The sequence below is a fragment of the Acipenser ruthenus genome, chromosome 17 (genome assembly GCF_902713425.1).
Source record: "Acipenser ruthenus chromosome 17, fAciRut3.2 maternal haplotype, whole genome shotgun sequence".
NCBI classification, from domain to species: Eukaryota; Metazoa; Chordata; class Actinopteri; order Acipenseriformes; family Acipenseridae; genus Acipenser; species Acipenser ruthenus.
The window spans coordinates 15,354,191-15,370,521 of NC_081205.1; the positions used below are offsets into that span (position 1 = coordinate 15,354,191).

Genomic DNA, 16,331 nt, shown 5'->3' on the forward strand with positions numbered 1-16,331 from the left:
GCACTATACCTTTTTCTCGGGACTGCCAGGAAGCAGAGCACTCCTTTCTGCCTCCTTCCATTCAGCAGCCTCGAGCAGACTGCCTGTTCTCCTTTTAAACCCCGCACCTGGGCCTAATTTCCAATAACGCCCAGGTGCGGATGATGATTAATAATAAAACAATTAAACCATTAAACAAAACAATAAAGCAAACAACCAAAACACAGGTACATTCTCTCGCAGGGAGGTTTTAACCCCCTCCCTGCTGTCTCTCACAACCCTCTACGTTACAATATATATATATATATATATATATATATATATATATATATATGCTTGGAAATTCTGGCCTGTGCTTGGTTAAAACCTCATCATAAGAGCAAAAATAGATTTAACTATTGCCCTCACATCCTTACACCACTGTCAGTCCTGCCCCTTTTCAAAGGAACGCCCTCCACCTCCACTTCTAAACAAGATAAAATGGCTGAATGAAAAAACTGCTGAACAGCGATTCTGTGACTGAAAATGAATTACGAAACAAAAAACTTGCGGTATGAACTTCAAATTTATTTATTTATTTTTGTTATTTATTTATGTTATTTGGTTATTTACTTATGCTGTATCAGCTATATTTAAACAAAATACTGTAAAGCCATCAATATTTGGGACCAAAATATTTTGTGAATCACACTCATAAAACCTATTTTGCTCCAGAAATGTTGCACTGGTAGTAGTATTACTTCATTATATGTACAGCACTAAGATATTAGTGCCAAAAATGTTTACGTTTTTTTTTCATACACAAAAAAATGCATATTAAAAGGCTTGTAAATATTTATGGCTTTACAGTATATAAAGTCATATTTACTATCCAACCGTGCCTCTTATTATTTTGACTGACTCATATATTAAATATGTACTACAGACTTAGCTAATGGGATTTGAACCAGGGACCTCCTGGTTACAAGCCCTTTTTTTAATCACTGGACTACACAGCCTCCTTGTGCTGATTATAACAATTGACATCACGAAGATGCTGCAAAATGATCTGTCGATCTTGGGCAGGTGGTGTGACACGGCCTCCCAGTTCATGGCCTGTCATTGGCAGTGTGTGTTTGGTTATACCGTCTCGCCAGGTTTGAAATTGCTGGCTGTGAGCACCCAAGACGGCGAGCCACAGTACGCTGCCCTAGTCCAGCCTCCAACATGCCGATTGCACGAAGGCGCTGCTCTCTTGACAGATGTGGCACATTGGTTTTTTTTTCTGTGATTTTCTTTAAGTGATTACATGCATATTCTTCAGTCATAGTCACTCAAGCGGTGTGTCATGGTCAAGGATGAATGATCGAGTGATTAAAAAGAAACCAAAAACATTTAGTCAATGTCCATCATTTATATAGGGCAGCAGTGTGGAGTAGTGGTTAGGACTCTTGACCGGTGGGTTGTGGGTTAATTCCCAGGTGGGGGACACTGCTGCTGTACCCTTGAGCAAGGTACTTTACCTAGATTGCTCCAGTAAAAACCCAACTGTATAAATGGGTAATTGTATGTAAAAATAATGTGATATCTTGTAACAATTGTAAGTTGTCTGCTAATAAATAAATAATACCAATAATAATATATATCTTATAATAGTGATGAGTTTCTTATGATGCTTGGTATATATAAATGTGTGGTTACCATGACATCAAGAAGTCTATGAATACCTCCAATGTTTGTTTTCAAACACACTTTTCCCAATCAATCAATCACTTTCATGATTGATTGATCTAGTCTACCCACGTGCTGAGTGATAAAGAAATCTAGAAAGATGGTGGAGAGTACCAACATTTTGCCATAACTCAAAACAGTGTTTTTCAGATGTTATTATGGGGGGGCGCGCCAAGACCTGACTGGAAAATAACTTTGTCTGACTTCCTAGCGATTGTAAAAGCTTCACAGTAAATGGCATACTCAGCGGGTCTCCAGGATGATCGACTCTATCAACTATCCAGGCAGGCATCACGTTTAATCTGAAAAAAAAAAAAAAACAGTCCACAGAGCTATTGTAGCTCAGCGCCTCTATCGCCCGGCCCTCCTTCATTTGAAAGTATAACGGCAGCGGGTTTTAATATCAGATACATTTTGTTCACAAATAAAATAAAATACAAATCTAGATTTAGATACAGCTTCAGTTTATAAATGGCGGGGGGGCTTAGCTTTCAGTATAATTTATGTGATTTGCTGCGTGCAGAATGTAGAAAGCGAGCAAACGAGGGTACAGCATTTTATTAACAAATCTTTATAAAATCTTTAATAAAGTTATCATAAAAAAATAAGCTGGACAAACATAATTACTATTTTTAATTGCATTAACATTATTTAAAGACTAGTCACAGGTAAACTGTAATAACAATACTGCAACAATAATAGTAAAATCAGTTTCATTTACAGGGTTTTGCTGTAAAACAATTAAATGGGCTTTTAAATCCTCCATGGCCTTACTTTCTCAAGTGGAATGAAGAACGAGAAAACGAGAGCGCAACATTTAAGTGACTAGTTTTTTGTATTGGTGTTAATACAATTACGAATAGTGATTGTAATAAGGTGTATCAATCTTAAATATATTATAATTTAATTTTACTGTTTATTAGAAGGGAGAGGGCAACAAAAAAATATCTCTGAAGGGGAGCACAGCAAAAAAAGGTTTGGGAACCCCTGGCTCAGAAGAAAGGAAAAAAGATTTACTCTTTGGGGCTTTCCTTTCACAGCAGTACTACGAGTTTATCTTATCATCTGAGTCGCAAGTAAGTTGGGTTTTCTTTTAAACAATAAGAACATAAGAACGTTTACAAACAAAAGGAGGCCATTTGGCCCATCTTGCTTGCTTGGTTGTTAGTAGCTTATTGATCCCAGAATCTCATCAAGCAGCTTCTTGAAGGATCCCAGGGTGTCAGCTTTAACAACATTACTGGGGAGTTGGTTCCAGACCCTCACAATTCTCTGTGTTAAAAAGTGCCTCCTATTTTCTGTTCTGAATGCCCCTTATCTAATCTCCATTTGTGACCCCTGGTCCTTGTTTCTTTTTCCAGGTAATGTAATTTGCCATGTGTCTGCCCAGTTCTGAATGCTGTCTAGATCATTTTGAATGACCTTTGCTGCTGCAACAGTGTTTGCCACTCCTATTTTTGTGTCGTCTGCAAATTATCCCTTTCAGCACAGTGAAGTCCATCATTAAGAAGTGGAAGATGCATCATACCACCCAGACACTAACTAGATCAGGTCACCCTCCCAAACTGAGCAGCCGGGCAAGCAGGAAACTGGTTCAGGATGACACTCTGAAGCCAGAAATGACCATGACAGATCTGCAAAGTTCTGTGTCTGAGATGGGAGTCAGTGTTCACACATCAACAATAAGCTGGTCCCTACACAAAGCTGGCTTGTATGGACGGGTGGCAAGAAAGAAGCCATTACTCAAAAAGCCTCATCTTAAAGCATGTATGGAGTTTGCGAAAAAGCATGTAGATGAACTTTTCGGTCTAAATTCCAAGCGTTAGGTCTGGCGCAAGCCCAACACTGCACATTACCCAGTCAACACCATCCCAACTGTCAAGTATGGTGGTGGCAGCATCATGTTATGGGGATGCTTCTCTTCAGCAGGGACTGGGAAGCTTGTCAGGATAGAGGGGAGAATGGATGGTGCAAAGTACAGGCGAATCCTTAAGGAAAACCTGTTTGAGTCAGCCAACTCTGAAACTGGGGAGGAAATTCACATTTCAGCAGGACAGTGACCTGAAGCACAAAGCCAAAGCCAAAGCCACACTGGAGTGGTTGAACAAGAAGAGAATTAATGTTCTTGAGTGGCACAGTCAAAGTCTTGACTTGAATCCAATTGAAAATTAATGGCGAGACTTGCAGTCCATTGACGATCCCCAACAAACTTATCAGAACTGGAGCAATTTCCCTGTGAAGAATGGGCAAAAATGGCACCATCCTGCTGTGCAAAGCTAGTAGAGACCTATCCAAAAAGACTCATAGCAGTAATTGCTGCAAAAGGTGCTTCTACCAAATACTGACTTAAAGGGGCTGAATTCTTATGCAACTAGTACATTTCATTTTGTACATTTTCTTTGCAATTTGCTGACATTTAACATCTTCCTCATATAACAGTGTTCAGTTTAACCACTACAGCTTTGAATAAGAAAAGTTTGTTTGAAAAACTGTGCATAAATTATTTGTAATTCAACAAAATGTGACATTATTGGTAGGGGGTGAATACTTCTGCAAACCACTGTATATATACACTCACATATATATATATATATATATATATATATATATATATATATATATATATATATATAAAACTGTGCCTGTTTCATTATCAATAAATACTTTTAGAAGACACAGGAAAAAACTATCAGTTGAAATGTTTGACAATTAATGTATTGAGTTTCTTATCTTATTTCTAAATTCAGCACCATTGAGTGTTTATAGTCATGGATGGTAAGATTTCAGAGACAAACAAAGAAAAAAATGCAGTCAAAAGAAAACAGAGCCAAGTGCATTAGGTTATTTATTAAGCAGTTTGTCAGTAATTGATGCTCTTCCCTAGGCTGTCTGTGGCAGGTTTCTTGTGCTGGCTCTATATGTGATTCAACGTGAGGGCCATTGTGTTTTTCCTTGGACCTGGGGCAGTGCCTGAACTGTTTTGAAAAGGCCAGAACCTCTCATTTCTCTTGCACTGCTGCAGACAATTGGAAGTAGCAGAAACAGGTGAGAGAAATTTTTAAAAAAAAGTGTTAAGATGTCATTGGAAGCGACTTTCTGTTTAAAGAATGTGTAAAGAGGTACATCCTACACTACTACACTTGTGGTCATGTTTTCAAAAATCACCACTAGGGGGCAGTGTGAGCTAAAGCAAGTCCAGTAGAAAGTCAGTTTGCCCTTCATTACTGCTAGAGTTGGACAGTCTTCCTTAGACCGTTGTTGTAGATGTAGATCAGTTTACCATTGTGGACACCCTTCCCAAATGATGGTTCTGTACTGAGGGGCAATGGTAGAGGGGTTATGTAGAATGCTACTACGATGGGAATAACTTCATATTTTATGAAGACTATTCGAGATCTGGATTGATTCTAGGAGTGAGGTGGTACAGTGACTCATTGTGGACAGAGAAGATAAAAACTCAAGAAATGAATGACATGAGGTCAGCAGGGCAGAGCACTGTGACCACAGTATACTCCTACAGGGTATTTCAAAAGCCTTACAATTTTGAGAAACAAAAAAAACAACATTTATTGTTTGTTAGGCAACTCAAAGTTATTAAGACATAAATAATAAAGCATTTTAATGCAGAGTTACCAGCCATGGAAGAAGGGCTTTTACACACAGGGATGCTTGACAAAAAAAAAGTAGAACTGAAACCAAAATGCTGTCCATGTGTCCTTAGAGAGTGCTGTATCGTCTTCCTCTCCATTTTAAAATCATGTGTAGCGAGCCTTCAATCAGAACACAGATACAAAGGGGATCACAAGGAATCAATGAATCCACTACCAGCCTCCCACCTGCATGCTTCTGAATGAACCTGGGGGGGATCACAAGGAATCAATGAATCCACTACCAGCCTCCCACCTGCATGCTTCTGAATGAACCTGGGGGGGATCACAAGGAATCAATGAATCCACTACCAGCCTCCCTCCTGCATGCTTCTGAATGAACCTGGGGACTACAGCAGTGCTTGAGAAAACTTGCCTGTTACAGAGACCTGCAATCTGGGAGACACATGATAGAGGGTTCAATTCCCCTGCTGTTCAATGGGGTTTCCATTTGCTTAAAAGAGCCTTTCCAATGGCCAGTTAGTGTCTTTTCTCGAGCATTGCCTTTCCCTCCCCGTAGCTTCTCAAGTTCTAACCCCACTTGGGTATTTCCACCGTCCCGTTTCCTTACGTCTGGCTCAGTACAACCACCTGTATAGTTTCCCATTGCATCAGCTAGATGTCTGTCCACAGGGCTCCTCTCTTGTTTCCTGCTTCAAGCCTAGTACCAGGGCCAGCTTGGCTGGAATGAGCCTGGATTTCATTCTTAAGGGAGTGATAACCAAGGCTTTGCGATCCTTCCGTACCTCTGAATCGGCACAACATTACCACTGGTCGTCAAGCTTTTGATTATTCATTTGCAAGTTTGTCAAATACATTTTAGATGAATAGTTTAATCTACTGCTTTCCTAGTGCCTAATCACTTCCTGTGCTGTAGCTCACATGGTCAGATGACAGCCAGTCATTCAGAGTGAAAGTGCCCTACAGTACAGGAAGGAGGCAGCATCAGCAACTTTCATTGTGCTGTATTTGAAGACCTGTTAAAAACCAAACATCTTCAGTACAAGAACAGAAGTTAACGCTGCACGAGGTAAGAACATGATTCTATTATGTGTTATGATTCAAACCCTTCAGCACAAGAACAGAAGATAACGCTGCAGAAGGTAAGAACATGATTCAAACCCTTGACCCTGACTTTTATGTACTACTTAGCTTGACAATGAAAGAATTGCGTAGCTGCAAAAATTAGGGAGATAAAATACTGTCATACCTATTCCTACCAGGCGTGGTCAAATTGACCGATACATATAAAACATATTATAACAATTAAATGTTGCGGTATTATTTGTATTTATCGGAGCTATGTATTGAAGTTTGATTATATCAGTCTGCATTCCTCAAGTGAGCGGTCTTCTGGCATTTCTATTGTTTCATTGAGCCTCCTGATAGCCCAACAATCAGCCTTGACAGCTCACGGTGCCAGGCTGTCTGTCTGCACTCTTGTTACTATATACGTCACTTGTTTTTCTAAGAAATTCATTGTTACCCCAATACACATTGAAAATGAATCGCGGAAGACGCAGGACAGCAAAGCAGTATTTGGAATTACTGCAAATTTGACCATACAGCGATTCTGATGCAGCAGATACGGACAATGACGAATCTGGCTCTGAAGCAGACTGGGTTTGTGAAGATTAATCTTCCAGCAGCAGTGACACCAAGGATGCAGGAGATCCCGTGGCAGAAGATGCAATCCTGTGGCAGACCCTGCAAGGATGCCAGCCCCTTAACCTACAGCAGCCCCTGCACCTGATCCAGCCGCTACTTAACCTGAGGCAGCCGCTACTCCAGCGGTAGCACCAGCACCACCTGGCACTCAGGAGGATGCGCATTATGTAATATGTCTGTATATAAACACATTTCTGTTAAAATGTCCATTTATTTACAATGTTTCGGTTGTGTAGATGCTTTATATGATGTTCCTGAATAAAACTTATATTCAATTGTTTGTCCTTTCATTATAATATTTATGTTGTTTTTATTATGCCGGTCAAATTGACCGGTCATGATTGTTCTAGGTAAGCCTATAAACACGTCGTTCTAGTGTTAAATTGTAAAATGTTTGGTTCAAATGTTCCAGTTCCCCAGGCAAGGTGTAAACTTTGTGTCATTTTTGATGTAGCTTCAATATTGGTAGATTGTTTTGTGAGCTAGTTATTAATTCATTGTTTAAACCGTTTCCTTTAATGCCTAATCAGAGTACAGCAGGTCAGGTACTGTGATGAAAGCCTTGGCTAGCACTCCGGTAGGAGACAAGAGTGGGATGCACAAACCCTGGTGACCAGCTCCCCGCACACCCTCTCACTCCCCCCCTCCCAGTGACCCCCTCTCCTCGCTCCCCTCTCCTCGCTCCCCTCTCCTCCCTTCTCCTCGCTCCCCCCATCCTCGCTCCCCTCCTCCTCGCTCCCCCCTCCTCGCTCCCCCTTCCTCCCCCCTCCTTCCCCCTTCCTCTCCCCTCCTCACTCCCCCCCTCCTCACTCCCCCCCTCCTCGCTCCCCCGCTCCTTGCTCGATTTAACAGACCGGCCTAAAGATCCCACTCGACCAGATGCACAACTGAAATATATATATATGCGAGGTACAGATTTTTTAGTTTTCTGTGTCAGAGAACCCAAAACACCCGAAAAATAAAAGGTAATGCAAAAAGTCTCTATTATTGCCAAAAACAACTAAAAATGATTCTTAAAAAAAAAAAAGTCAATTTCATTATGTTTTTTTTTTTTTTTTGGCAAAGATACTAGCCCAGCCTCTGTGCCCCGCCTACTCCACGCTCAGTCCGATTGCTGCCTGCGGATTACCGTCTGAACATCCCAGCCAGTGGCAGAAGGGGCAGGAGGAGAGGGAGGGAGTGTGGGCGACTGTAGGAGTGGCTGCCTGCTCCCATGACCCCCTGCTTTTTCTCGTTGGGCAGGCCGTACACGTTGGGTTTGTTAGTATTCGGGACGATCATGCGCCCACTGCTGCTGGGACACACCTCCTCTGGGCAGCCCATGGCACTTCCTGAGCCGCTGATGTCATCACCTAGGTGGGGGAAGCACAGTTGTTTAGCAACAGAGGTCCATCAACTCCTCCCAGTCAGGAAGTCAATGCATTCAACAAAACCTATAGGTTTGAATGAATCATTCCCTGAGCTGTAGCATTGACCATAAGAGCTACAGTGATTATTGGGTACCTGGAAGCAGTTCTAATCTCAATGCTCATCACTCACTGGTATCCTGGAAGTCCACATCATTTCCGTTGTATGCGTTCTTCAGCCGGTTGGTCATGATTTTCAGCTGCATGATCTGCTGTCGGATTGTGATGTCAGGCTTGGTGATGTCAATGTCCACCTCGGGGTTATTGATCTGACTGGCCAGGCCATCGCCCATCACCTCGGGAAGGTACCTGAAACACACACACAGGACCGGAGTCACACACACAGGACCGGAGTCACACAGACACACACACACACACACACACACATACACAAACACACACACACACAAGACCAGCGTCACAGGGTCAGAGACACACACATAGGACCAGAGTCACACAGTGACACACACACAAGGTCAGACACACACACAGGACCAGTCACACAGAGACACACAGACACACACACACAAAGGGTCAGAGACACAGACACACACAAAGGGTCAAAGACACACACACAAGATCGGAGTCACACAGAGACACACACACACACACACAGAGTCAGAGACACACACACAGCATCAGAGTCATACACACAGGACCAACATCACACAGATACACACACACAGGACCAGCGTCACACAGAGAAACACACACACAGGACCAGAGTCTCACAGATACACACACACACACAGGACCAGCGTCACACAGATAGGGTGAGAGACACACACACAGGACCAACATCACACAGATACACACACACAGGACCAGCGTCACACAGAGAAACACACACACAGGACCAGAGTCTCACAGAGAGACACACACACACACACAGGACCAGAGTCACACAGAGACACACACACACACACACACACACACACACACACACACACACAGGACCAGAGTCACATAGAGACACACACACAGGACCAGAGTCACACAGAGAGACACACACACACACACAGGACCAGAGTCACACAGAGACACACACACACACACACACACACACACACACACACACACACAGGACCAGAGTCACATAGAGACACACACACAGGACCAGAGTCACACAGAGAGACACACACACACACACAGGACCAGAGTCACATAGAGAGACACACACACAGGACCAGAGTCACATAGAGACACACACACAGGACCAGAGTCACACAGAGAGACACACACACACACACACACACACACAGGACCAGAGTCACATAGAGACACACACACACAGGACCAGAGTCACACAGAGAGACACACACACACACACACACACACACACACAGAGGACCAGAGTCACATAGAGACACACACACACAGGACCAGAGTCACACAGAGAGACACACACACACACACACACACACAGGACCAGAGTCACACAGAGACACACACACACTCACACAGGACCAGAGTCACACAGAGAGAGACACACACACAGGACCAGAGTCACACAGAGAGACACACACACACACACACACACACACACACAGGACCAGAGTCACACAGAGAGAGAGACACACACACACAGGACCAGAGTCACACAGAGACACACACACACACACACACACACACACACAGGACCAGAGTCACATAGAGACACACACACAGGACCAGAGTCACACAGAGACACACACACACACACACACACACACACACACACACACACACACACAGGACCAGAGTCACATAGAGAGACCACACACAGGACCAGAGTCACACAGAGAGACACACACACACACACACACACACACAGGACCAGAGTCACACAGAGAGAGACACACACACACACACACACACACACACACACACACACAGGACCAGAGTCACATAGAGACACACACACACAGGACCAGAGTCACACAGAGAGACACACACACACACACACACACACACAGGACCAGAGTCACATAGAGACACACACACACAGGACCAGAGTCACACAGAGAGAGACACACACACACAGGACCAGAGTCACACAGAGAGAGACACACACACGACCAGAGTCACATAGAGACACACACACACACACACACACACACACACACACACACACACACACACAGGACCAGAGTCACACAGAGACAGACAGACACACACACACACACACACACACACAGGACTAGAGTCACACAAGAGACACACACAGGACCAGAGTCACAGACACACACACCCACACAGGACCAGAGTCACACAGAGAGAGACACACACACACACACAAGACCAGAGTCACAAACACACACACCCACACACACACCCACACAGGGTCAGAGTCACACAGAACCAGAGTCACACAGACACACACACACATAGGGCCAGTCACAGAGACACACACACAGGACCGGAGTCACACAGAGACACACACACAGGACCAGAGTCACACACACACACACACACACACACACACACACTTCACACAAACTGCAGTAACACTGGAGAACTTTCTTCAGTATTTTGTATTCTATTTCAGCACTCTCAGCACATACTGCCCTGGGTGGCAAAGAATGCAAAGTACAGCACTTTAAAGCAATAGTGATGTAACAGGAGTTTTGTCTTCCTGGCATCTATATTGTAAACAGTGTTGTTGTTTTTGAACTTTAGAACTATGCTGTGTGTTCCATGCACAGGGTGACATATGGACATAGGATGATACAGTGTTCACAGGATGGTACATGATGTTCACAGGATAAGATGTTCACAGGGTGGTACGATGATGGTCACAGGATGGCACGATGATGTTCACAGGATGGTACTGTGTTCACAGGATGGCACGATGTTCACAGGGTGGTACGATGATGTTCACAGGATGGCACGATGATGTTCACAGGATGGTACTGTGTTCACAGGATGGCACGATGTTCACAGGGTGGTACGATGATGTTCACAGGGTGGTACGATGATGTTCACAGGGTGGTACGATGATGTTCACAGGGTGGTACGATGATGTTCACAGGATGGCACGATGATGGTCACAGGATGGTACTGTGTTCACAGGATGGCACGATGTTCACAGGGTGGTACGATGTTCACAGGATGGTACGATGATGTTCACAGGGTGGTACGATGATGTTCACAGGATGGTACGATGATGTTCACAGGGTGGTACGATGATGTTCACAGGATGGTACGATGATGTTCACAGGGTGGTACGATGATGTTCACAGGGTGGTACGATGATGTTCACAGGATGGTACGATGATGTTCACAGGGTGGTACGATGATGTTCACAGGGTGGTACGATGATGTTCACAGGATGGTACGATGATGTTCACAGGATGGTACGATGTTCACAGGATGGTACGATGATGTTCATAGGATGGCACGATGTTCACAGGATGGTGCGATGTCCACAAACATTGCTTGATTTCTCATAAATTACTTATATTAACTTTAATAAAGAGGTAACAGAATGGATTTGAATCCTTGGCTATCACTCCTTTAAAAAGGGGGGGGGAGTGTAATGTTAACAAAACTAATAAGAGGTAAGAGAATGTCTTGACTAGTACTTCTTTATTGCAATACTTGTACAGGAGTATTTTAGCTCTCTCACTCTCACTCTCCTCTCTCACTCTTTCTCTCTCACTCTCTCACTTTCTCACTCTCTCTCTTGCTCTGGTCCTACCTGCCCTTGTTCATCCCGTTCCAGCACTTGTCCTCACTGCTGGGTCCCGCGGTCACTGCATCATTGCACAGCGCATTGGGCAGCTGGACCCAGTAGAGCTGCATCTCTCTCAGCTTCCCTGACACATCCGACACCTGGGGTTCGCAACACATACAGAATAAGGTACAGGGTGCTGTATGATACAAGCTGATATCCAGCCCGCAGCTTAAACAGTGTAGCTCCTTTTAATTTGATGTATTTTTTATCTGATACAAAGACATGTCAGGTGGCTGTATCACATCAATATCAGACTCTACTATATATTATAAAGACATTTGAGATGGCTGTATCACATCAATATCAGGGTCTGTAAATATTTTTTAGACTGGAGCAGTTTCTATTTAAACTTCAGCCATGACACTGGCGATACGAGCCAAGAGCTTCCAGTGACACTGAATATCAGTGATGACACTGGTGATACCAGCCAAGAGCTTCCAAGTGACACTGAATATCAGTGATGACACTGACAATACCAGCCAAGAGCTTCCGAGTGACACTGAATATCAGTGATGACACTGACAATACCAGCCAAGAGCTTCCGAGTGACACTGAATATCAGCGATGACACTGGCAATACCAGCCAAGAGCTTCCAAGTGACACTGAATATCAGCGATGACACTGGCAATACCAGCCAAGAGCTTCCGAGTGACCCTAAACAAAGCCCTTTGGAACAGTCTAATATTATTAACAAGCAATGCTAGCTCAGAGAGGCAGATTAAGAGAGACAGACTAACCAGTTTGTCCATCCCCAGTCCAGTCACAGCTTTCTCTTTCTCCTCACTCTGTACTTTCACTCGCTTCTTCTTCTCCTCCCCCACCGAGCTCCGCGTCCCAGCCAGTTTGGGGTTCCCACACCCCTGGAACACCTGAGAGAACGAGAGGACAGTCAGACAGACAGGAGGACAGCAATGCCAATTGAAAGAGTGGGACCTACACCTTTCCACCACAATCTTCAATGGCAATGCAGAGAGGCAACAATGGCAATGCAATAGTCATTGTGCACTGGTAGTAATTTGACAATATCTGAGGTACAGCTGCACCTGTAGGATGGATTTTAATTGAAATATTGTATTGCGGTGTGTATATATACATATTAGCGACCACCTGGTCTAAGTGACCACTTTAAATTCCTCCCAATGATATTTGTGCTTTTATTTAACTGTATTAAGCGACCACCTGTCTAACGCGACCAGAGACCACAATTCTCTTACCCAGCACGGAATCAAACCTGTATTAAGCACCCTTACACAGGGCTATTGTTATAAGAAAAATTGTTTTAAATGGTACGTCCTAAATTCAAAGGAATACGATAACCATTTAAGCTGTGTTTTATCCGTAATCAATAAAACAAGAGCGACAACTCAGGTAAGACCACTATTAAATGTATTTATCTTAATGCTAGAAGTCTCAGAAACAAAATGTTAGAGCTTGAAGCTACTGCACTAACAAGTACCTACGATGTGATAGGTGTTACAGAAACTTGGTTGTCTGAGAGTGATGGAGACGAATATAATATTAGTGGGTACACACTGTATAGGAAAGACAGGCAGGACAGAAGAGGCGGAGGGGTAGCGCTATACATAAGAAATAGCCTTGAAGCCCAGGTGTTAAATCAGGACAAAGAAAACAATGCAGAATCAATATGGGTCAGAATAATGGACACAAATTCAAAGGGCATAATAATAGGAGCATGCTATAGACCGCCAAATTCAGACGCTGAGCAAAATAATCTGTTATACAATGACATTCGAAATGCGTGTAGAAAAGGAGAAGCCATACTAATGGGGGATTTCAACTTCCCCTGTATAAAATGGGAAAACCCAATGGGGGGCACGACGGACGAAATTGAAATGGTGGAAATGACAAATGACTGCTTCCTAACGCAATTTGTCAAGGCACCGACTAGAGGGGAGGCATGCCTTGACTTAGTCTTTTCAAATAATGAAGACAGAATAACTAAACCAGAGGTCAGAGAGCCATTGGCAAACTCAGACCACAACATGGTCTCATTTGAAATATTTTTTAAAACCCCAAAAGTAATGACTAAAGCTAAGGTTTACAATTTTAGAAAAGCAAACTACGAAGGTATGAAACAGAGACTAACAGAAGTAGATTGGAGTAAAATAGAGAAAACATCCACAGAAAAAGGGTGGCTGTTTTTTAAAAATGTAGTACTAGAGGCACAAAACAATCACATCCCAAAAGTAGACAAATCTAAATCTAAAACAAAATGGCCAAAATGGTTTAATAGATCAATTAAAAAAAATATTCAGTGAAAAAAGGCACTTTACAGAGCGTTTAAAAGGGACCAAAAACAAAGCACACAGAAAGAGTACTTGGAACTGCAAACACAAGTCAAAAAGGAAGTTAGAAAGGCCAAGAGAGAGATAGAAATCAATATTGCTAAGGGGGCTAAAACCAATTCCAAAATGTTTTTCCAATATTTTAACAGCAAGAGAACATTCAAAGAGGAGGTTAAATGTCTAAGAGACACAAATGGCAAAATCATAGATGAAGAAAAAAAAATAGCAAATATATTAAATGATTACTTTTCACAGGTTTTTACAAAGGAGGACACGGACAACATGCCCCACATGTCGACCTGTTCCTATCCAGTTTTAAATAACTTTAGCATAACAGAGGCAGAAGTGTTAAAGGGACTAGGAGCTCTTAAAATAAACAAATCCCCTGGGCCGGATGAGATCCTCCCAATAGTACTCAAAGAAATGAAAGAAGTTATTTACAAACCGCTAACCAAGATCATGCAACAGTCTCTTGACACAGGGGTTGAACCAACAGACTGGAAAATAGCAAATGTAATACCAATCCACAAAAAGGGAGACAAAACCGAACCAGGTAACTACAGACCAATAAGCCTGACTTCTATTATATGTAAACTTATGGAAACTATAATAAGATCCAAAATGGAAAATTACTTATATGGTAACAATATCCTGGGAGACAGCCAGCATGGTTTTAGGAAAGGGAGATCATGTCTAACTAACCTACTTGACTTTTTTGAGGATGCAACATTGAAAATGGATAACTGCAAAGCATACGACATGGTTTATTTAGATTTCCAGAAAGCTTTTGACGAAGTCCCGCATAAAAGATTAATTCTCAAACTGAACGCAGTAGGGATTCAAGGAAATGCATGCACATGGATTAGGGAGTGGTTAACAGGTAGAAAACAGAAAGTACTGATTAGAGGAGAAACCTCGAAATGGAGTGAGGTAACCAGTGGTGTACCACAGGGATCAGTATTAGGTCCTCTGCTATTCCTAATCTACATTAATGATTTAGACTCTGATATAGTAAGCAAACTCGTTAAATTTGCAGACGACACAAAAATAGGAGGAGTGGCAAACACTGTTGTAGCAGCAAAGGTCATTCAAAATGATCTAGACAGCATTCAAAATTGGGCAGACACATGGCAAATGAAATTTAATAGAGAAAAGTGTAAAGTATTGCATGCAGGCAATAAAAATGTGCATTATAAATATCATATGGGAGATACTGAAATTGAAGAAGGGAACTATGAAAAAGACCTAGGAGTTTATGTTGACTCAGAAATGTCTTCATCTAGACAATGTGGGGAAGCTATAAAAAGGCTAACAAGATGCTTGGATATATTGTGAGAAGTGTTGAATTTAAATCAAGGGAAGTAATGTTAAAACTCTACAATGCATTAGTAAGACCTCACCTAGAATATTGTGTTCAGTTCTGGTCACCTCGTTATAAAAAGGATATTGCTGCTCTAGAAAGAGTGCAAAGAAGAGCAACCAGAATTATCCCAGGTTTAAAAGGCATGTCGTATGCAGACAGGCTAAAAGAATTTAATCTATTCAGTCTTGAACAAAGAAGACTACGCGGTGATCTGATTCAAACATTCAAAATCCTAAAAGGTATAGACAATGTCAACACGGGGGACTTCTTTGACTTGAAAAAAGAAAAAAGGACCAGGGGTCATAAATGGAGATTAAATAAAGGGGCATTCAGAACAGAAAATAGGAGGCACTTTTTTACACAGAGAATTGTGAGGGTCTGGAACCAACTCCCCAGTAATGTTGTTGAAGCTGACACCCTGGGATCCTTCAAGAAGCTGCTTGATGAGATTCTGGGATCAATAAGCTACTAACAACCAAACGAGCAAGATGGGCTGAATGGCCTCCTCTCGTTTGTAAACTTTCTTATGTTCTTAT

At 42.6% G+C, this 16,331-nt stretch overlaps 1 protein-coding gene across 1 annotated transcript in view; it reads right to left on the bottom strand.

Moving 5' to 3' along the window:
- Positions 1–7,826: 7,826 nt before the first annotated feature.
- Positions 7,827–16,331, bottom strand: part of gpc1a (glypican 1a) — a 91,683-nt gene continuing 83,178 nt past the window's right edge. Inside the window, exons 6-9 of the mRNA XM_034038227.3 lie at positions 12,864–12,995; positions 12,090–12,223; positions 8,544–8,719; positions 7,827–8,356 (exon numbers count right to left, since the gene is read on the bottom strand). Of these exons, the coding sequence (XP_033894118.1) occupies positions 8,130–8,356; positions 8,544–8,719; positions 12,090–12,223; positions 12,864–12,995 (669 nt within the window). The 3' untranslated portion in view covers positions 7,827–8,129. The remainder of the gene's footprint in view (positions 8,357–8,543; positions 8,720–12,089; positions 12,224–12,863; positions 12,996–16,331) is intronic.